The 24,068-nt window shown below is 33.1% G+C and overlaps 2 protein-coding genes across 2 annotated transcripts; one reads left to right on the top strand and one right to left on the bottom strand.

The window, feature by feature from the left end:
• The first annotated feature begins 7,358 nt into the window (after positions 1–7,358).
• On the top strand, positions 7,359–9,241 carry LOC109208610 (HVA22-like protein e). Its single transcript, XM_019371739.1, has 5 exons — positions 7,359–7,508; positions 7,643–7,669; positions 7,941–8,063; positions 8,411–8,603; positions 9,040–9,241. Exons 1-5 carry the CDS (start codon positions 7,462–7,464, stop codon positions 9,058–9,060), a joined length of 411 nt encoding a protein of 136 aa, XP_019227284.1. The 5' UTR covers positions 7,359–7,461; the 3' UTR covers positions 9,061–9,241.
• Positions 9,242–10,715: 1,474 nt separating this feature from the next.
• Positions 10,716–23,930, bottom strand: LOC109208608 (rhamnogalacturonate lyase-like). Its single transcript, XM_019371737.1, has 15 exons — positions 23,742–23,930; positions 18,262–18,383; positions 17,773–17,826; positions 17,530–17,646; positions 17,273–17,392; positions 16,273–16,408; positions 16,002–16,172; positions 15,315–15,467; positions 14,838–14,944; positions 14,600–14,690; positions 14,112–14,253; positions 13,691–13,847; positions 13,418–13,534; positions 13,179–13,305; positions 10,716–10,952 (listed from the first exon to the last, which is right to left on the bottom strand). The coding sequence occupies exons 1-15, from the start codon at positions 23,928–23,930 to the stop codon at positions 10,716–10,718; spliced, it is 2,040 nt and encodes a 679-aa protein (XP_019227282.1).
• Between the last annotated feature and the right edge of the window lie 138 nt (positions 23,931–24,068).

Here is a 24,068-nt window from a genome sequence, read left to right as displayed (position 1 = left end):
TATTGACAAACTAGTGGGAATAATCACATCTTGGACAGCCAAATTACTATCATATACAGGGAGGCTACAACTCATCAAGAGTGTCCTAATGTCCATCCAAACTTACTGGGCTCAAATATTCATGCTACCAAAGAAGATTACCAAACTGGTAAAGGCAATTTGCAGGAGCTTCCTATGGACATGGGATAACACTATTTCAAAGAAAGCTCTCCTAGCTTGGGAGAAAGTCTGTCACCCAAATCAACAGGGGGATTCAATGCTATGGACATAGGCCTATGGAACAAAGCAGCCATCACCAAGCAGCTATGGAACCTATGCAAGGAGAAGAATAAGCTATGGATACAATGGGTGCATTGTTACTATATAAAAAGCAAACATGTATGGGAGGTGCAACCTAGCCAAGCCTCATGGATTATGAGTAAGTTTCTGAAAGACAAGGAGAACATTGAGAAAGTGGGCTACACCTACGGGGATCTAATACAGATGCAAACGTGCTCTATAAAACACATATACCATAAACTGCAAGGTGATTTCAACAAAGTGAGCCGGATGGAGTTGGTATGCAACAATTCAGGTTGTCCTAGGTGGGTCTTCACTCTAATATTAGTGGCTCATGGCAGGCTATACACAAAGGATAGGCTGCTAAAATGGGGCATTCATAGTGATCAACTATGTCCCTTATGTTCACATGTAAATGAAACTATTCAACATCTATTCTTTGAATGTCAATATGCTGCAGAACTATGAAAAAGGATGCTTAACTGGCAAGGTATCTACAGGAACAACTATAGTTTGGCTGTAGAACTACTTTGGGCAGAGAACTGGGCGGAAAACAGAAGTGCAAAAGCAGAATTGTTCAAGGTAGTGCTAGCAGGCTGCGTATACTTTGTGTGGCAGGAGAGGAATGCAGGACTATTTCAAGCCAAGTCAAGGAATTGTGAGACACCAAGTTGATTGTACAAGAAGTGCATTGTCGAGGCAACAAGAAAATAGAGAAAATACTGAATAGATTAGACTACTATCCGAAGTAGAGTGAATATTAGAAGGATAGTAGGAAGAATGTATAGGGGAGGGAAGGAAGTACAATAAAATTTTGAAAGGGTTCTGTCTCGATTTGTAAATATATTTTCCCTAGCATATATAAAATTTTAGTTACCAAAAAAAATTAGTTCTTTTTATATCTTACTAAGCTTTTTTCCTTTTTTTCTTTTATTTATTTCTAATTTTTTCTCTTAGTGATGAAGAATGTCAATGAGGAATATTAACCTAGTATCATGACTATGCTTATACAATTTTATTATTGTTAAAAACATATATTTTTCTTAAATTACCTATCAAAATATCATTAAAAAAAATCATAAAATAATATTTGTATAAAGCAGTTTGATTTGATTTTTTCAAATTTCGAATCATATCGATCATTTTCGTTTTTTTAAAAACAATTAAAATCAAATCAAGTTAGATATTTTCTCGTTTATTGTTATTTTTATTTTTTGCTTTTCTTTATTTTTATATTGTTACATATTCTTGACAAATATTAACTAAACATCAAGAAATATGCTAATTTTTATGTCATCTGGAGTCGGCTAATTAACTAGGTCGATTAATCAACCTAGTTAATTAACAGGAGGTCTCTCCATATGACTATGTCAATTAATCAACCTAGTTCATTAACATGAATAAGTCCCTCGGATAACTAGGTTGATTAATTAACAATTGAAGTTGAGTAATAACAGCTATGGTGTTTCAATGTAAGGAGGAGAAAATGATGAACCGGTATTGCTGTAATTTAGCTTGAGGCGGGTTAAGTCTGGACATGTGACAAATTTTGATGATCGATAATCAATCCAATCAGAGATTGGTTCTTCAATAGTTCTTTTTTTCATAACAACTGTGAATATTACCATTTATAACAAATTTATTACATCTAAAGATCACTTAATACCACAGCCACCTTCTAGGAAGGGTGTTGTGGAAACTAAGCCTCCAGACATATACTACTTACAATTATGTAGTGATCTTTTGCAGAAACTCTCTACATTTATGAGCCTTTTTTGATCTACCTGATGTATCTATTTTTTCTATAACATCCTGCTTTATCTGTCTTTTTACATCCTCTATATTTACACTGACACCTTTGAACATTCTCCAGTTTCTAACCCTCCATGTATGGTAGAACATTAATCCAAATATTGCTGCTACTATTTCTTTCTTGTTCTGCTTCCAGTTCTTCCTCTTTATACTCTCGAAGATCTTCCTAATGTCTCTCTCATGTATTTGAGCACCAGCCCAAGCTGTAATTGCTCCTCTGAGTGTTGTGATCCAGCTACATACAAACAAGTGAGTGTTTTTTTTTCCTGTTCTTGCATCACATAAACAACAACTTCCATCTTCAACCTGGATATGCAATTTTCGAATCTTATCCTTTATTAATAGTTTGCCCTATGCTCCTAACCACATAAAGAATATATGCTTTGGTTGTGCAATAACACTCCATATTAAGTCTGCTATTTTCAATCTGTGCATATCTCCTAGTAGAGCTGAATAACTTCTAGTTTACACTCCTTCAAAAGTTAGAGAATAGTGATCTTGCTCATACCATGAATGCATTTCATCTTTTAAGGAGTTGAGTTTCCTCCGGTACCAGCTGTTATCCAAATGTGGCTTGTGGTTCCAAATATTATTATTAGTCTTCATATAGATTCCATGCACCCACTCACCCACAAGGAATCTTGTTTATCAATCAGTTGCCATAATAATTTTCCAACATATGCTACATTGAAAAGTCTACTTCCTTTCACATTCAAACCTCCATATTTCTTGGGGAAGCATTCTTTTCCCAAGACACAAGGAAAACTTTTTTCTTTTCCTCTGAACTCCCCCATAGATTTTATCAACTTCCTTAACCACACTCTGGGCAGGATGAAAACTGCCTCCCCCCCCCCCCCCCAGAAATTATAAATGGAGAACAACATTGAGTTGATTATTTGAAGTCTTCCTGCATAGGATAACTGCTTGGCATATACAACTTTAATCCTACTTGTTATTTTATTCACTAATTGATAGCACTCCATTTTGCTCCATTTCTTGGATGACAGAGGCACCCCAAGGCATCTTATAAGAAATGTACCTTGTATGAATCATGTCCTAGTTAGCAACTGCTCCTTAGTCACCTCATCAACCCCTGCTATAAAAATATTTAACTTTTCTAGGTTTGCAATCAGACCAGATGCTTTGCTGAAGTGCGATAGTGCTTCCATGACTCTTGTTACTAAGGCAATGTTACCTTTGTAGAAGATCATAAGATCATCTGCAAAGATTAAATGAGTTAGTTTAAGTTTTTTACACATAGGATGAAGCTGGAAGTCAGGTAAACCACACATGAACTTCAATGTTCTGGAAAAGTATTCTATCACTAAAACAAACAATAGAGGAGACATAAGATCTCCTTGCATAAGCCCCTTTCTGCCTTCAAAGTATCCATGATCTTCTCCATTGATCTTGATAGAAAACTTTGTTGATGTCACACAAGTCATGATCAGTTGTAGGAACCTCTCAGGGAACCCAAATCCTCTCAGTACTTCTTCCAAGAACCAGCAATCCACCATATCATAGATTTTTCTCAAATCTATCTTCATTAAGCATTTAGCGGAAGTTTTCCTACTATAGTGTCTCAATAGGTCATGGCGCATATGAACATTGTGCATCATGGATCTGCTTTGAATGAATGCATCCTGATTGTCTGCTATTAACTAGCTAACTGATGTTTAAGTCTGCTCTATAACATCTTTGAGATCCCTTTATACACTGCATTTCAACAAGATATGGGCCTGTATTGGATGGCATATTCCAGGACCTCTACCTTTGGTATCAATGCTATGTTTGTTGCATTCAGTTGCTTCAGTAACTTCCCATTATGGAAGAATTTCAATATTGCTGCAATGATATCCTCTCCTACTATACTCCACGCTGCCTTGAAAAAACCACTTCCAAAACCATCTGGCCCTAGGCTTTTACTACTGTCAATCTGAAATATTGTGTCCTTGACTTCCTTAGCATTATATGGTCTTATCAAGTCTACCTGATTCTCTATGGCAAGCATTGGTCCCATTTTTAAGAATTCTTCTTTTTCTTTAACTCTAGTTGGAGTATTTTTCCCTAGTAGCTCTACATACTAGTCCACAAAAATTCTTGCAATTATATCTAGATCACTTTTCCACTCTCCTTGTTCATCTTTTAGTTGAGTTATTTCCTGCTTCAACCTCTTGTACTTGATTACTGAATGAAAATACTTTGTGTTGTCATCTCCTAACTGTATCAAATTTGCCTTGCTTTGCTGTTGGAGATATAAATTTTCCAAATAAGACCTAAACTTCTTGTATGCCTCTCTCCCCTGTTGTTAAGATTCAGTATTCATAGGGCACCTCTGTAGTTGCTCTTGAGCTTTTTTAAGTTTTTGCTTTGTCTCCATCTGCATCTGTCCCTATGTTTCTAAAATATTGAGCATTCAACTGCTTTAATCCTCTTTTCATCATTTTTAGTTTCTTAACTACCTGCAATATTTTGCACCCCTGGATCTGCACTTCCCATCCGACTCTTACCCTGTCTAAAAAGAGTGGATGTTGAACCCATACATTGCAGTATTGTAATGACCTCTTAGCTCTGGCTTTCTCTGCTATTAATGTTACCTTTGTTGGGCAGTGATCACTACTACCCTCAAGCAAATATCTTACTTTGCATTGAGGCATATCTTCAAGCCAATCCCCATTTATAAACACTCAGTCTATCTTTGAGAAGATCCTTTGGTCAGCATGTTTATCATTCCATGTATAATGATTCCCTAAGTGAGTCATTGCTATTAGTCCACAAACGTCGACACAATTATGGAAATTCACTATTTCTGCCCATGGAACAGGGTTGCTCCCTATTCTATCATCCTCGTTTAGCACTGAGTTAAAATCACCTACAAGCATCCATGGTCTTGTGCACACCTTACATTGCTCCATGATATTCTCCCATAAATTCCTCCTTTCTTCCTTAGTGTTAAAGCATAGATTACTGATAACATAAAGGTCATTTGTTAAGGAATGAATTTCACCTCACATGTTGTCATTTGAGCAGTTATTTACGCAGGTATTACCTTGTAATAATCATGCCTCCATATAATCAGGATCTTACTATCATAGTGAAACTCTAAATTTGTGATCTATTGCCATCCCCCAAATATTTTTTGGACTACTTGGTCCATTCTATCTTTCTTTATTTTTATTTTCAAAAGACATATTAAATCAACTTGTTCAGCATTGCAAAGGAGTTATACCTCATTTTGCTTAATAGGGGCATTTAAGCCCTTTGTATTCCAACATAGCATGTTAACTATCCCCTGAGTGGGGTATGGTCACACTTTCCTCTTTTCCACCTACTTCTTTCTCCCTTGTCTGCTTTTCTCAGGCTTATCCAGCACCTGAAATGTGTTTGTCCTCACAATCTGTTGGCATTGGATTTGAGTGCTTTTGCTCACTCTTGAAGGTGTTATCCTAGCAACATTTGATGTTGTCTCTCTGTTTTCAATTTGTTGTTTGCCATTGTTCTTCGCCAACTTATCATCTGTTTTCTCTGCTTGTTTATCATGTTTCCTGTTCACCTGTTGTTCCTCTTTCTCCTTCTGAACAGCAGGTTTAGGTGCTTTCTTCTTCCTGCAATTCTCTTCTACATGTCCATAAGCCTGGCAAAACTTACATAAGGTAGGTTTCTAGTCATAAGTCACCTTTTGCTCGATCAGCTGCCCTTTTTCATTCCTAAACAACACTTTTTTATGCATGCACGTGCTGCATACAAGTTCCGGCCAGGATGATTGAGAAAGATTTAACCAATTTGAACCGCTTCTGGCAATGTAACATCCATTTCCACTTCTACCAAGAGTCTAGCAAACTGCAGGCCAACCTTATTTTCTATGTTTTGATCAACCATCAATGGCTACTAGGCTGCCTATTTTGCTAAAATCTTTAGGGCTCCAGCACTTAAAATCTAGGCCTCGAAACTTCAACCAAATTGGAACTGTGAGTAGCTCCTCCCTCGTGAACTCCATATCTGGAGTCCATGCTTTCACTATTAATGGTTTATTATCGAAATGATATATTCCACCATTGAGAGCTTCATTTTTCCCATTCTCAGTTTCAAACCTTAGTAGAATAACTCCATTTTTAAGCATTGAAATCTTGTTTATTCCTTATTTAGCCCAGATCCTCTGTATATAGCCTTTAATCACAGCAAATGGGGGGTCTGCACCAAGTACATAACATACTATTGCATTTTTCCAGTACTAAATTTCACTAGATATATCTTCCAATTCAATTGTATTCATCCCAAATTGAGCTCTTCTGTTCCGGTAACCCTAGTTCCTCCTCCACCTCATCTGCCCATGATTTCGTACCACTACTAGATGGATTTGATTTCTCACATCTCGCAGTTGCTTGAATCACTTTGTTCCATTGCTTCACAGCTTGTTTCTGCTGTAATTTCTCCTCAATCGCCTTAGTATTTAGTGTTTCATTGGTTTCCAGCTCAGATCTGTTGTTTCCCAATTCTATTTTAGTGCTCGCACTTTTTCCTCCATTATTCCTCCCTCGCGTCGAGGATGACATTGCCATTACTGCCTCCTGAGATGGTACATGAGCTCTCCTCCCATGGCTGGCTCACGTTAGTTACCTGCACCGAGAGAGAAGCATACCTTCAGCAGAGCTTTTATTATTATGTTCATGTTTTTCATAGGGAATTCTTCAATAGTTTCCTATTACTTAATAAGGACAAATATAACATATCTTTCAGAAAATGATCTCTTGTGGCCACTTATTATTTAAATAAAAAATAATTATTTTTTGAGATCTATTGTGTGTTATTTTCAGATTTCTTGTGGCCCTTTGTAATGGCGAGGATAATTATATTTAAATAATTTTTTATATAGTATATATTAGATGTACGAAAAAGAATTTTGCATGTGAAAAGTAATTGGTAGGATTATCTTTTTAACGTTGTTTGTTGATGATAGAGTACTCGTAAGAAATTATAAAATAAGGCTATCTGAATAAGCTACGTTCCGTATGTGCAATGAGCTGTTTCTCGTTCAATTCGCACTCTCAGTTGTCTTTTCATTTTAATTAGTATTACTCAATTGGGTTGTTGTTGTTAAAACTCAATCTAATGATGTGATTAATTACTTTGGATCTTGTACTTGAATTCATGTTCAAAGTTCACTTGATCTGTCATGTGCTAAACCTAGGACACTACGTCAAAGTAAGTATCTGATACGGATTAATGTCCATCTTAGACCCGACAATTGTTTTCTTTTGTTCAATAAAGTCTCTGCTCCGCATTTCTTCCTCTCACTCAAACACATTTGTTCTTCTTCTTTTTTGAAGTTTCATCTGAATCATATCATTTCCTTTTCAAAAGGAAATAATAATGGGTCATTTTTGGACTTTGATCACTCATCTTCATACTATTGCCGGGTAATGCAATATTTTTTTTTAAAAAAAATCCTGTATTCTTTTTCTTATGGGGTCTTTAATTCTTTATCTATGTTTAGTACTTGTTCAAAAATTCTTGAAAAGTGACAGTTGTATATTTTGCACTAAAATTGCAGGCCAGTGACGATGTTGCTCTATCCTCTGTACGTAATATTATTACTCCCTCCGTTTCAAATTAGATGACATATTTCGTTTATCGAAAGTTAAATTGTATAAAGTTTGACCAACATTTTAAAGTATTTTTTTTATCATATTGACATGAGAATAATTACAACTTATTGTATTTCTCGTATAGTTTTTGAATATCTAAATTGAAAAAGAGGGAGTATATAAAAAAAGTGCCCTTCTTTCCTTATTAAGTTAGATTGTTTTAGGTTGATATTGTTGTATACCTTTTGAATATATGTTGTGTAGATATGCATCAATAATAGCTATAGAGAGCACTTCCAAGTTGGATGACGAGCAATGGCTTTCTTATTGGATTCTCTATTCCTTTCTTACACTTGTGGAGATGCTACTTCAACCCATTCTTGATTGGTAAGCTCTCTTTTGACTTTTCGGAAAAATCTTCGCATTTCCAAAGAGAGTAGAATAGAAGAGTTTATCGACTCATTTTATTTTTAAACGGTCCAAATAACTGTTGCGGTGGATTAATTTACACCATTGCTTTATATATCCTCTTGGCTATAATTCCGCCACTATCTCAAAAAGTTTATGATGAGATCCTTTCTGAACTCCTCAAGGACCGCTTATAAAAAAAAATGTTTTTCCATACTATAGTAGCAAGTTTATTGTTGTTTTTTTTTAAAAATTTGAAATAGAAGGTGAAGATATATATATATTTATTTATTTACTTTAATTTTGTTTTATGAATTTTGATTTAGGATACCAATATGGTACGATGTGAAGTTGATTGGTGTGGCATGGCTAGTTTTGCCCCAGTTTAGAGGAGCTACTTTTATATATGAAACCTACGTTAGGGAAAAGCTAATCAAGAAATATGGAGAATCACATCAGTATAAGTCTCCTGAGGTTAAGGCCAAAAAGAAATCTGTACACTTCATTACTCCAATGAAGGTGAGTTAATTTGATCAAGCAAATTATGAGTATGTTTATCTATAATTTATGTTTAATTATCAAAATACTTAAGTTTTTAGGGTAAACAACATCAACATTCAACAACAACAATAACGCCTCAATCCTAAACTGTTACTCCCTCCGATCCAAAATAAGTGATTTTTTGGTTGTTTTCACACATATTAAAAAATTTACCGTTAACATTAATTAACAATGAAATTGACCATATTAACCTTTACTATCTCTTCACATAAACACTCCTAACACATACTCCAATATTATTTACTCCATGGGCAATGTAGGAAAAAAATAATTAATTCATTCTTGAAATCTGAAAAAATCACTTATTTTGGACCACAAGAAAAAAGCCAAAAAATTACTTATTTTGGACCGAAGGGAGTAATAAGTATAATTAACAGTTTATTTTCTTGGATAGGGAGAAGATGAAGCTTACTAAAGGAGCATGTATGATGTTCAAGTTTGCTAGCTGTTGTAATTTTAATTCGACACTGGAAGCATACTTTGTATTACGGACAAGCTTATTATGAGATCGGTTATTCATGTTGTTGATATCGATATTATTCTGAATATGAGTTTAACTTTTATACATTAAGTCTATAAAAAGAACTTTTACACTACTTGTAGAGGTAAACTTTGTTTTAGCCATGAATTTGTATATGTGTAAAAAATTCAGTAAAAAATTAGTGCAATTAATATATTTCTCGAGTAAGGAGACAGGAACGGGATAGTTAGAATTTTATTTCTAGGAAGGGAGAGACTATCGGGAAGCTCACTTTCGACTGGTCTTCGCTTGCCCAATAGAGATATTGTTGAATAAACGGATTCTTGACCTCATGCTGGCACTCTCTCTCTCTCTCTCTCTCTCTCTCTCTCTCTCTCTCTTCAGAATACCTGGACCTAGGTGGTTGGAATGACGTGAGTCGGGCCGGGTATGTTATGGATTTACTTTACTCTTCAGGTCAACAGCTTTTTAAAGCATTTTCTGCCGACTTCCGACCTATAGCAGGAGCAACCTCAATTGTCATACCTAAGCGGCAATCTCTAGAAGCTTCTCTGAATGCTGCGTAACATCATCTTCAACATGTTGTGATAGAATTTTGAACTTGAACACAAAGTTTAAATCGTGGGTTAGCCAACAATTTATTTATGTTAAATCCTATGGAAAACCACAAAAAGTACAGTCTGGTTTAGTTAAACCGATCTCTACTGTTTGCTTTATTTCTCTACTTTTGATAACCTACTAATCAAAATGCTGTTAAACAAGCAAACCCAAAGCTCTCTTTGCCCAATGATGTTGTCTATGTAGGAAACAGTCGGCTTTTCCAACAAATAAGGAAAATTTTGTGTGAGAAATTCTCGTCAGATTTCCAATGGTTAAGGATCAAAACATGTCCCTGTGACATAAGTATGAGGTAGACATGATAAAAACATTTGTTGAATTTATGTTTTCTGGATATCTTAATGACTTAATCTATATTTTATTCATAATGATAATTGTCTAGGCTCACAGTAAACAATCTTGATCTCTGTAATTATTTCTTTTGATCTAATAAATTCAGTATGAAAATGAGCATTAGGGAAGAGAGAGTTCATCTCTTTGGGATTCACGATTTAAATTCTATAGAGTTTAGTCGACAAATAGATGTATTCTTTATGGGTTCAACCTATAAGATTTTTAATATTGAATCTATTATTTTTTTCTTCAAAATTATGGGTTCCTATTCGTTGTAATCTTATTAAATTAGTATAAATTTATGTAGGCGAAATACATAGATTACCATCTGAACTTGTACCTAAATCCCTGTTACACACCTGTAGACTACGAAAATAATTTTATACACTCAACCTTAGATTCTTTTAAGAAATGTAATAAATTTTCCCAAAAATACAAAGAATTGTAACTGCAGTTAGATAAAGTTGAATCAATATATCCCCTTTTAGGGAAAACAAATCTGCTTCTCCCATTCAACCCACAAAAGAATACAAAAGACCAAATTATTGCGCTAGAAAGAATAAAAAATTACAAAAAAAAAAAAAAAGTGAAAAAATTGTACTGCACTCCTAAATTTTCTGAATATATATAATCTAATTTTACTGTGGAGGGCCTTCGAGTCGAATATAGTCATACATGACTCCATTAAAAGGACTACCACCTTTAACTTGCTTTAAATATATGATATTTTCTCCATTTTGTAATTCATATCCTGGAATTTGAAAACTGAAAAGACTGTACAATCCATGAATTCCATGTCTTGCTATTGCATTACTCCTCCCAATTCCTGGGGTTTCAAAATTTGGCCTTGGTCTATCAGGGTTGTTTATTCTTCCCTATAATTCAGAAAACCAAAAACAACATATTATTATCCAAATATATACTTGTAATGAGAAACAAATTAAATTAAGAGAAAAGCAATGCACTAATCTATTTTGTAATAGGATTTAACTTAAAAACCACGGATAATGTAAATGAAATTTACCACAGTCAGTGCAGTTTAACTTGCTGTAGAAGGTTTACTTCCAATATTTCAGGTTACTAATTTCTTTTTACGGATAATTAGCTTTAATTACCTTTTATATGATTTGATAGTGTTAAGACAATTCTGCATTGTCAGTGTAAAAAAAGGGGGTTTTGATACAGTTACCCACAAAAACAAAACTATTTACCCTTGTCTACCCATTTGTTTTTCTACCCATAAACTAATTACATTTCCTACCTATAGTAGTTTTTGTGGGGAATTTTTTCTTTATTCTCCAAATCTTTTCTATTTCTTTTCTTTTTTTTTTCTTTTTTTTTCTTTTCTCCTTTTCTTTTTCTCGTTTTCTTCTTCTTCTTTTTTTTCCTTTTCTAATTTCATTTAACTTTTTTTTTATATATTCTTTTTCTCTTCATAATCTAATTTCATTTACTGTTTTCACTATTTTTTATTATTTTTTTATATTATTACTAAAGAAAATCAAATTGTGTACCAAGTAAATGTAGCTAATACAACCAAAAAATATTAACAAACATATGATACCAGTATAGTATATAGCTATACCAACAGGGTATACAATTGTACGCAAAGAGTTAAAAAAATTTAATTCAATTATTAAACTGAAATAATATCACTTGTCAATAAAAATTTTAAAAAATTCTCAAAGGATCTAATTGTAAGAGCATACCATTACATTATATAGTATACTATAATATTTTTTTTTTTTTTCGCATTTTCGATTTGCCCCTGACGCTAGGTAAAAGCTTAAAGCAAATTAAAAGGGAAAAGGCAAGTGAATTTACAAGTAATAAGTATATTATTATAGTATATTGTATACAATTACAACATACTGTTATAGTATATTGCATATTGTTACAGTATATTATAACAAATATATTGTATACTATAATAGTATACTATTGCAGTATAACTATATACTCCTATAGTATATTGTATACTGTAGCGGTATACTGTTAAGTAATTGTGTTCTTCTTCGATTATTACAATATATCATTGCAGTATATTGTAAAGTATAATAGTATATTGTTGCAGTATAGCTATATACTCCTACAGCATATTGTATACCATAGCAGTATACTATTGGGTAGTTGTGTTCTTTTCGATTTTCGGCTGAAAATTTCGATCTCAATCACCTTAAATCAGCTCCAAATGCTATCAAATTTCAGTATGAACTTCCAGAAGGTATTAGTGCGGCTTATCGATTATGATAAATAAAAATGGTTTGACTTGGATTATCGATCTAGTGCGGTTTATCGATTTTCTTTGTATACCCCTACTTTGAAGAGTGAGAGTTGAATGAGAAAAGATAGAGACTTGTTTAACTCGAAAACTACCTCTACGTGACTAGAGCGGTAAGTAAGAGTTCACGTCAAATGAACTCAATGAGAATAAGAAAAAAATATAATATTAATATTATTTAAAGACATGTTTAACTCGAAAATTGCCTCTACGTGACTAGAGTGGTAAGTTAGAGTTCACGTCAAATGAACTCAATGAGAATAAGAAAAAAAATAATATTAATATTATTTAATATAATATAAGAAGAAATAAAATACTACCAGTTGGGCAAGGTGACACAGCCACATTTGTCCTGGAGAAGCTAAAGGAAGCGGGAGTTAGTTTCTTATCTGAAATTAGCGGGTAAATAATTTGGGGAATATGGGTAGGAGTGATAAATAGTTTAGGCCTAGGCATTAAAGGGTAAATAGTTTGAAATTAATAGGTATAAAGTGAGATTTTCTCCAAAAAAAGAGTTGCATTGTAAGTGTACTTATTTGGTTGGATGACCCAAAAAAATTTTGGTTGGTTTGAAAAAAAAAGGGATTCTTTACACAAATAACCGGCCGGTCGAATTACTGTTTATACAAATAGCCGGTCGATAATTTATTCTAACCGGTATATATAGTATATACCTTATTTATATACGATTATACACATATTATATATAGGTGATATATATATTATACTTCAACCGGCTATATTCAATTTAAGTGAAAAAGTTAACGACTATTTAATTCTTAAAAAAAAATGTTAGTGAGAGAGGAGTTTGGCTACATACTTGCAAATGGGAATAAGTGGCAGAAGCCAATGCCACATGGAGTGTATAAGAGCCCGTTTTATCCACAGTTGGAAGTTCAAATGATATTTGCCATGTTGTTGGTATATATTTCTTGTTTTCAGTTCTCCTGCAATGGGAAAATTCCACAAAAAATTTAAAAAAAAACGCCAATAATTATATGGCTATTAGTACTACAAAAATATTAATGTTTTAAACAATATACTACTTTAATTAATTACCTAGTTACATGGGCGTAGAACCAATCCTTTGTGTAATCACTAACACCAATTTTGTATACTAAATCTTCTTCAGGATATAAATCTGTATAACGATCCCATAAACCATATTGTCTAAACCTGCAAATAATAAAAGATAACCAAATCGAGTTATAATCGATATGATAAAAGTTTTCTTATACATACTTATTACACTATCGGTACATAGAACTTAAACTCGTAATTTTTTTTGTGAATAACGAGAAACAAAATTAGTTATGTTTAATAGAAGCTTACTTTTGTGTACTATTGCTGAGAACGCGGTTAGTGAAGCCGGGCAATGGATCGGGGACAAAGAATTCAGCAGCAGTTCTATCAGGGATGCCTATTTCCCATAGAGTTGGACCATTTCTTGGAGGATTATAAATTAAATGACCTAGATTAATTTCACTTCCTGCACACATAATGGTTATTTTTGCAACAAAAAAAAAGTTATTTTGATTCTTAAGCAAGTAGTTTTGTAATTGGAAAAAAGGGGAAAAAGGAGAACAACAACTTGTCACGACCCCAGTTCGCCCTCAGTGAACTGTCGTGACGGCACCTAGTCTCCACGACTAGGTAAGCCTAACAAGTGCGGAAAAATGAACTAAACTTGCGGAAGGAATAATCAAAAACAAAATAACTGAACGGTAACAATAGTTATAATGCCAAAAAGAACCTTGAGTAATGCTCAAGGTTTGGTTGTATTTGTAATCTCCAATAACTCCAGGGACCCAAGAGTACAAGTTATAAGTTCCGGGTATAATTCCAGTAATCTTAAAATATCCGGTCTCATCTGCTTGAGTCCAAAATTGATAACCCTGAGAGCAAATAAGAAAAAGAAAAGAAAAAGTTAAAAAAAGAGAATAACTCATTAAAAAATACTTTAATCATGACATTTATAAAAAGAGTTTAAGTTATATATACAGTTAATATAAAAAATTTACACATAAATATTAGGCGTATTATCACTTTTAGCCCGTGCCAGAAACTATTTACATCTGGTAGCCGAAAAAGTGTATAAAACTTGTATAATTTTTGTATATAACATATAGAGTGTATATATAAAAAAATATACAAATTATATATATTTTTTCGACTATTATTTTTATAGCGGCAATACAATGTCATTTTTCCTGAATATAGTAAATATTTAATAGGGCTTACCTTGGTCTCTGTTTGCCATGATCCAGTATCTCCAGGCAAAGCCAATCCAATATATGCAGATTTAGCAAAGATAGGATCGTTGCTTATGTACCTAATAATAAAACGAAGTTACAGAAACCTTCATTTTTTTTCTAAAACACTTTATTATAACCAATCTAAATTTGAGCTTACTAATAAATTAATTAAACTCTAAAATGATTCAAAAATCGCGAGATTAAGAAACTGAGGAAATAAGTACCTGTCATCGACCAATAATCGACCACTAATTGTGCCACGTTCATTGGCCTTGGGATAGTCTTTTGATTCTGGGAAATCATATGGCCATTTTGCAGTTTCTTCAAACATCTGCAAATTAATGAATAAAATTTCATGCTCTATGTTAGTTTATTGTTATTATTTTGTAAGAAAATCATACTAGTAAAATTATCAGGGACGGAGCTAGAGTCAAAGTTATGGGTTTGGCCTATCCTAATAATTTTAGGCAAACCCTATATTTTTGAAAATTCCCAGGGAAATCCGCAACCGCTACTCTTCGGGTGCGTACCGGGTAACCTGTTCACTGTATAATAGCTCGCGAAACCTTGTATCTGTCTTAAGTAATCTATTGAATATGTATAAATTATTAATTCAGTGCTCATTAACTTAAAAATATTAAAATTCTAAACCTGTAAGCTTCAAATCCTAGTTCTACTTTTGAAAATTATTATCAATTTACCTGTCTTTTAGCATCCTCCCAAAGAGTACGATGGTTGTTACCAGAATCAGAGTTGAGATAAAAGAAAACAGGACCAAATACTTTTTTCCATGGCTCTCCTTCTTTGAGACTAACTCCTAATTCTGGACCTGCATAATGTCCACTGAAAAATGTCTGCAAAAAACATAAAAACAAAATGCATTAATATTATTATATAAGTTCTTCAAATTATTGTATTACTTATTGTTTGTGCCATCAAATACTCCCACGGTTCAAAAATAATAATGAGGTTTAGAGCAGATGCGTATTCATGATTTGAAGTTTATAAGTTCCTACAATGACCTCAAGTAAATATACAATAAGTAACTGGATTCACAATTAAATATTTACGAATATTTAGCATATTTATAAAATACATACAACGTGATAACTTACCAAGGCGATAATCAGTAGTTGATCTGTGAGACATGATCTGTCGTACTAGGGCTGAGACATGGCCCAATCTCTCAATTACAATATAATTTCTATAATAAAGGCTCTAGGTTCATCAGTTGTGACGTTTACAAAGGGTTAACCCTCGAAATTTGTAGTTCTAACGTCTCCTCTATTAGAACTTAATCATCATATGCTTGTGCAACTTATATAATTAAAGCGAAACATATAAAGAAAAAACTGTTTGACTTCTCAAATAGTAATAAAATCACTTACCGCTAAGGATGTTGCACCGGCATGAGAAGTAAGATCTTGCTTCATTGGTCCACCACTACGATATTCATTGGTTGGTGTAATCACCCAAAACCCTACATGAGGACGATTGCAAATCCATCCATGTACCTTGATATCCTTATTATCGGACGAATATTGGTACTTGTCATCAACCTAAATCATAATAATATTCAATATTAATCATTAATTGCAATTTTTTTTAATTAAGTTTAAATAATGCAGTTAATTATGGAGAAAATCACTTAATTATTACCTCATTCTTGAGTTTAGGGTTGGATGGATGTGTTATTTTAACAGCTTCTCTGAAACCAAGGACTTTGCCAGTTGAACGATCTTGATCTGTTGGCATTACCCTTTGCATATCGTCTGATACAGCCATATAGAGGAACCTAAATATAGGAAATTAATTCAGCTAAATAACAATTTAAAATACTAATTAAATGTAATTTTTCTTCACATAGTTAACAAAGAATAATGGAATGCTTCAATGGACAACGATGGTACTCTTGAGATCACTAATATCTAAATTAAAACTCGTCCATTGCAGTTTGAATTGTGACCTCTTGACCACTAATATATATATATATATATATATATATATATATATATATATATATGCGCTTCCAACTACAACTCGAGATTAAAGAGCAGGGGCGGAGTCATAGGGAGAAATTAAAAAATAGCCAGATTTATAAGTGGTCATTCAAAAATAGCCACAGTTTCAAAGGTAATCGAAATTTAGCCACTTTTCATGTAAAGATAAATCTGAACGAAAACACTTTTTATAATCCGGAAAATACTCCAACATAATATACTGGAGTTCCAGCATACTTATGCTGGAACTCCAGCATAATATACTGGAGTTCCAGTTATAATATACCGGTCCAGCATAATATGCTGGAAGTTCATACACAGGTGCTCCAATCTCCAGTATATTATGCTGGAACTTCCGCCTGTTGGAGTTCCAACATAATATGCTGAAAGTTCATACACAGGTGCACAGATCTCCAGTATATTATACTGGACCGGTCCCTGTTGCAGCAAAATAGTGACTATATTTCAATGACTTTGCAAACGATGACTATTTTTGAATGACCAGTCCGAAAACTGGCTAGCCCGTGCTATTGTTACGGAGTCACATGGTGGTCAATTATACAATTACATTTTTCACTGTATGTCAAATAACACTTCTACACATATATGGCTAAATTATAAATAGTCAGTAGGCTTTAGGGCTAAGATTTAAATCTTACAAACTCTGTCTGAGCTTAATTGCGATCCTGGCTTCCTCTAGTCTAAGTTCAGGCATTCCTTCTGGACGTTCAAATATACCATATGAGTAGAATCCAGAACTTCCTCGCAGCATCACAAACCTGTAATTTTTCATGTAAAATAATTAACCCATATTTTTTATTATATAATTAAAAGACAATTTAGTTATGATACTCAGTTGGCATTCACAAAACTCACATTATGGAGAATATAATATTAATCATGTAAAAGAACTCACCTTTTGTCGATGTTTAGAGGAAGATCATGGTCAGCATTGGAATTCCACGTTTTTGTAAAAGAAACTTCGACTTTATTATCATCTTTTGCTATAACTTGGAAATTTGTCATGAAAAACCTGAGAATATTTTTGCATATATACCATAAAACGTCACACATATGTTTATGTATATAACATTTTATATGAAGCTAAACTATATGGTGTTAATTGCAATTAACTTAAAAACCAAATTAAATAACTTACGTATCAAAAGTGCTATCTTTGTCTTCTGGAGATTTCCACATGGTATCCCAGTATCTGCATTTAAAAATAATCATCCAAACATGATAACTAGTTGAAGGTGGTAATACTGTTACCATATCCGGCGACAAAGGAAACAAGCACTCGTTTACGGTGGCAGATCCAAGATTTGAACTTGATAATTCATACTTAAAAGTTTAGTACTGAACTTATTGTATTATTAAAATTTTGAAGAATTAACCTAAATAGCCGTATATCCAACCGCCTAAACTAAAAGTAGTCGATGGAGTATTATATATGTGTGTGCGCGCGCGTGTATAACCATGTATAATTAGCGTATAATTTATGTATACCGGCTAAGAAAAAGTAAATAGTAAATCCGGGTGGCTATTTGTGTAAAGATCCAATATGGGTTCACAATAACATTAGTTTAATTCTTTCATGTAATGGTGAAAAGCTAAGTATGAAAAGGAAAAATCAAAAATAACTTACCCTCTCCTTGATTCTGGAAACCTTTTCTCCATGAGATTATCAATGCCTTTGTAACTTACCCCAGCAATGTGTCCAGTTGGATTTGATAGGGTAAGTTGGACGATTCCATTATCTATTATCACCTGATAAATACATGAATATAAGTCTTTCAATCACATAGGAGAACTATTAGAAGCAGAGGCGAACCTATGCTGTACGTAGAGGGATCACTGACACTCGTAAAGTTCGGAAAATTAGTATATATATACATGCATATGTCTTTAGAAAATAGTGATACATTATTAGTAATGGACACTCTTTATACAAAATAGATTTTGATTGAATCCAAAAATGCACCCCCGACTTTCAAATTCTAGGTCCGCCTCTTATTAGCCGTCCATCCAACCGCTTAAACTAAAAATAATCACAAAATGTATAATATATAGATTTATAATCCATGTATTATATTATGTATATAGCCATTAACCATATATAATCAGTATATAATTTTTGTATACTGGTTAAGAAAAATAAAAAGTAAATCTAGTCAGCTATTTGTGTAAAGATCCGGACTAATAGGGGTGTACATAGGCCGGGTTAGTTCGGATTTTACAATTACCAAACCAAACCAATTGTGTCGGGTTATTAAATTTAAAGACCAAACCAAACTAATAAAACTCGGGTTTTTCGCTCTCAATTTTTCTCGGGTTTTCGGATTATTCGGATTTTTTTGGGTTTTTTTTTTCCGGTAAAATCTTCGTAGAACAAAATATATAAATTGTGCTCAAAATATTTCTTTAATCCTAGTAAGATACAACTATATAAAGTATTTTACAAGAAAATAATACAAAATATGAGATGTGGCATGGCATTATCCTAAATATTGCTAATTATAAAGCCATAATAAAAATAAACATAATCTAAAAGTACTAAGTCATGCTAAAATAAGTAGACTAATAAGGGAGTATTAATTACATGACTAAACGCTAAAGAAAAAATAAAAATAGGTTATGCATTTTTATCTAAATTATTGCAAAACAAAGAATAAATATTCAATACATTCCCGTTCGTAGTATTGAATTGAACGTCTTTTGTTAGCATTAATATTGATTTGATTTTGGTTTGGGCTTTTGTTAGCATTATTTAATTTACTAATGTTAATGGCTATAAAACTTATTGGAATATTCAAAAGTTCTAAGTCCAACCTTGAAATAATACCTTAAAAGATAAAATTATGAAATTTTTTAAGAAATATTTATAAATTACATCACAATAAGTATATTTATATATTAAATATATCTAAAATTTTCATATGTGTAATGTCGGGTTGGTTTGGTTTCGATTTGACTTTCTTTAGTTAAAACCAAACCAAACCAATTATGGTCGGGTTTTTTTTTCCAACACCAAACCAAATCAAACCAAACCATAGTAGAATTTTTTTTCTCGATTTGACTCAGATTATCAGGTTGGTGCGGTTTGTCGGTTTCCTTTGTACACCCCTACCGACTAATTAGTCAAGGAACAAAGTCAAAAAGTCATTATGGGACTTTACATGGTGATGTGAGATGTGCAATTTGACTGGAGGATCCTTCATTAATGGAGTATGCCTGTAATTAGGAGATCAAAAAAAAAAAAAAAAAAGGTCAGACGATATATGAGTCATATATTAAACTCAACATAGTAACAGCGTTAATGATCATGTTATAATTAACATCCATTCAACAACGTACAACAAATTGGAGAAATTACAATATACCAGTGTTTTTGTTTTTTTGGTTTTCTTTATAAATACTTCTTCTTCTTTTTTTATGCAGATAATAGAAGGAAAAAATAAAAGAAATTCTCGATAAATATAGCTAAGTGTTTGAGCTTAAAATTTCACAATGGGAAAAGGAAAAAAGAAAAAATAGAAAGTTATTAGTATCTTATTATTATATGTATATACCTAGCATGCAGCATCCTCGAACTAGTGAAAATCGAGAAAAGCTGGATAATAATTGTAAACCATAATAATGTTTGTCGTTGTAACCTCTTTCCAACCATCTCTCCTAGCATAAAAACACTGCAAAAGAACAACTATCAATGTTAAGAATATAATTAAGTGAATAAAAGCGTATTCAATTTAATATGGTATCAGAATATGCAGAAAACTTAATGGTTTAGTTCACACAGGCATCAATTATTAACACTAACAACTTAAACTTTTAATCTTAGATGAAGTGGTTGAACAATTTGACGAAGGAACATAGATGAATATTATCACAAACCATGCAAGAAGTATCAACGGTAGTGGCAGAGTCAGGAATTTGATATCAAAATATATATATAAAACATATGAAGAAAATAAGTGGAGTCAACATACATATAGTAATATATACAAAAATAAATTTTTAACCTAGCTAAATAATGTAATTTTCCGGAAAATTGATACCCCTTAGCATAAGGTGGCTCCGCCACTGATCAACGACATAAAAGAAAGAAAAAAAAGGAAGAGAGCTTCATACCTTAGAGAAAGTTAAAATTGCTTTGGATTTTGAAGTTCTTGAGGATATTTGGGTATATATATACAAGTTGAATGGAACTTTTGAAATATTTTTGGTTTAAAAGTACATGCGTACGTATCCATATTTTTATTTTATTGTTGTCAAATATATAAGTAGTATTTCATTAAGATTAGAACCTTGACTTCCACTTGTATTAGGTATTTACCGTTGACGGTTGAAGTACGTCTTACGACAAGAACGCAGACAAATTAGGATTTTTTCCAATATATAGCAGTTGCTAGAAAGTTAGTACAATTTACAGATAAAAATTCTATGAATTTTCTGATGGTATTTGGATTTAGTTTTAGTTTACTTTTTAGAGATTTAGATTTTGGAAATATCTTTGGGGAAAAAACTTAGTCGGGCATGTTACGTGTTTATGTTATATTTTCATGGAAATATTACTAGTATTGAACTATAATGTATTATCGTATATATCTTAATTTACGGAGTATTAATATTATCTGTTAAAGTAAAGAAAGATTATTGAATTACATTTGTACTAGGTTTTGTGAAAACATATGCTATTCTTTTACGATTCGTAATTTAACTTATATACATTGTTAGTCCGATATTTTTTATAGTATCAGATCACTTGAGATATAATTACAGGTTTATTATCTTTGAAATATCATCCCAGAAAAATTAGGTGTATATCCTAAAATCAAATTAGATGGTGTTGGGAATAGGCACTCAGAATGGAACAACTATTTTAAGAGCATGTCTCAAAAAAATACAATATATATATATATATATATATATATATATATATATATATATATATATATATATACCATTTATTCTTTTTTTTTTTGGATGGGCATTTATTTAGGTTTATATATCTTTTTCCTTTCAAACTCCGTTTTGGTGGTTGAGCCAAACTTTGGCAAAATACCAATTATTTTAGGCTAAGCTAAATGGAATTGAGACACCATCCCTATACAACAGACGCTAGGAAAGGAATATAATAGAAGTAAAATTTTAATACTTTAAGTAAATTATTGGGAAGTCAAAAAAAAAGTCTATATTTATTAAAATAGGAATAATGTCTTCCTTGGTTTGCCAACCGAACATTGCTTTGCTATATTTCAAACAACATCTTCGCAAATGGCATAAAAATAGAATGTTAGGTGAAAAAACATTGTTAACCTTTCAAGCAGATTGATGGACTCCCTAGCCACATATAGTGGCCTCATCACCAATACAAGCAGAAATAATTGCACTACTGATCACGCCCTACTATGCCTTATAAAAAGGTCTAAGCGGTCGTTGCAAATATAATCCGGCCGGTTTACAAATCCGGAGTCGAATCCCACAGAGAACTAAAGCTTAGCTGCAGTTGCTCAATATCGCTAAGAACACAAGTCCAAACAATTTCCTAATTATAAAGATTATAATATTTATTTTTATCTAATTAACTAACAAATACTAGAAAGCAGTAAAACTATCAATTAAGAAGGATAAGGATTAGAGACAAGATTACCGAGGTCTAGAGTTATGATTTTCCCTATTGTCGGAATCCTTTCCGCTACGTTTTCTATAAATTTGCCTAAGTTTTCTCTACCGATCATGAGCACTCTGACTGTCGTAACTCTCTCCCGAGTAATTACCACAATTTACTAGACATATTCTCCCAAATTACGCTAGCTGGCATTAACTACAGCTCACTCGGATCGCCCCAAGGTTTCATTATCCCTAATCCACCTTTAACCCTCCGTATTGATCCCTCATATACGTTAGGAGTGATGTTGTTCAACAACTACCTAAATATGCACTCTCTCCCGAGTAATACACACCAAATAGGCACAGCCGATTGAGAGCTCTTCAACCAACCACAATATAAACGTAGTTGAACAAATAGAGAAAAAGCTACAGCAAATCTATATTAACGTAACAGGAAAATCATCCTTCAATAGGTTCCATCAAAACCCTAGATAACAAATTAGCAATTCATAATATCATGCATAACTACAATACTAGAATTCATAACCAATAATGAAAATAAAAAAAAAAGAAGTGAAAAACTCGTAGAAGAATTCTCCGCCTTGCTCCTAGTGTGTTCTTGCCTCCTTAGGTCGAATCCCCTCTCAAATCTGTCCCATCTCGATCTCCCTCTCGTCTGTCTAGGTCTAAAGTCTTTCAAAGTGGCGTTTTTGGGTCTATTTATATGTTTAGGCCAAGACCTAAACGTGTAGGTCAAATCCTAGTCAAGCCGGGAAACAAATTAAGTCTTCAAAACTCGGATTGGACCTGGCACCAGGCCTGGCGTCGCCAGCCTAACGCCAGCCTCAGCCTGGCCTTTGGCTGGCCTCGCCAGGCTACCTGGTTGAGCTGGCTTTTGCCTGGCCTCTTATTTTCACTGTTCTCGAGCACACTTTCAACGTTTAAGTATCCCTTTTACTCTACTTTCATCTCCAATTCACCTACACATAAAATAGACTCCATTACGCGCAAACAAAATGTAATTTATCATTAAAGCATGTAAAATGCAAGGCACATAATATGCTAAACCATGAATTATAGCCACATATCAACTACTCACAGGTTTGGAACTCGCTTTCACAAAAAATCGAATACCACTAATAGTGGAGACGGACTGTCAGGTATTAATTTTCTTATTAAATAACACATGCGATAACAAAGCTTACATTAACTTTCTACATGATTGCAGATTCCTGCTCGGCGCAATGGGCCAACCAGCTGTTAGGCACATCTACCGTGAAGGGAAACCAAGTGGCACATACACTGGCAAAATATGGGAGTACCTGAAAATCACATACTTATGTTGAACGCGAAGACTCCTTCTCGTGTGAACCACCTTTACTTGCTTTCTTAATTTTCCATAAAAACTTATTAGGGACTGCATCGTTAAGATCAGTCCTATGCTGTAATAACACTTCTTAATTACGTGCTTAATAATAAACTTTCATTGCTAAGCAAAAAAAAAACATTGTTAACCTTTTTTCCAGTTATCGTACCAAATAAGTTACAATCTTTGAACCATTGAGTCATATATGCCTTAGCAAGAACAGATGCTGCAGTAAACATTTCCAGGTAAGCTAAATCTGAATTTCTAATTGTATCAACATCCCCCAATTTTTCCTTTATATTATATCCACCAAAAAAAAAGTTATGTAATTTGACCATCTGTTATACCCATTCGAGTTTTGCTTTTCTATAAAAAGATGAGAGTCTAATTAAAGGCGTATCCAAGATTTCAAAGGCATGAGTGCACCACGAGCACCAGAGACCCGAGTTTTTTAGAGGGTGTCTGAGAGACGTAAT

This window comes from Nicotiana attenuata, unplaced genomic scaffold, assembly GCF_001879085.1.
Source record: "Nicotiana attenuata strain UT unplaced genomic scaffold, NIATTr2, whole genome shotgun sequence".
NCBI classification, from domain to species: domain Eukaryota; kingdom Viridiplantae; phylum Streptophyta; class Magnoliopsida; order Solanales; family Solanaceae; genus Nicotiana; species Nicotiana attenuata.
Note: the sequence above shows the minus strand (reverse complement) of the source record. Positions and strands in the feature narration are given on the sequence as shown.

Coding starts and splice junctions, on each gene's coding strand:
- LOC109208610 (XM_019371739.1), top strand. CDS start 7,462: ATGGGTCATTTTTGGACTTTGATCACTCATCTTCATACTATTGCCGG. Junction 7,670..7,940: donor ACGATGTTGCTCTATCCTCT/GTACGTAATATT, acceptor TATGTTGTGTAG/ATATGCATCAATAATAGCTA. Junction 8,064..8,410: donor CTTCAACCCATTCTTGATTG/GTAAGCTCTCTT, acceptor ATTTTGATTTAG/GATACCAATATGGTACGATG.
- LOC109208608 (XM_019371737.1), bottom strand. CDS start 23,930: ATGGTCAAATTACATAACTTTTTTTTTGGTGGATATAATATAAAGGAA. Junction 16,173..16,272: donor ACCCTAAACTCAAGAATGAG/GTAATAATTAAG, acceptor ATTATGATTTAG/GTTGATGACAAGTACCAATA. Junction 14,254..14,599: donor CATGGCAAACAGAGACCAAG/GTAAGCCCTATT, acceptor ATTTGCTCTCAG/GGTTATCAATTTTGGACTCA.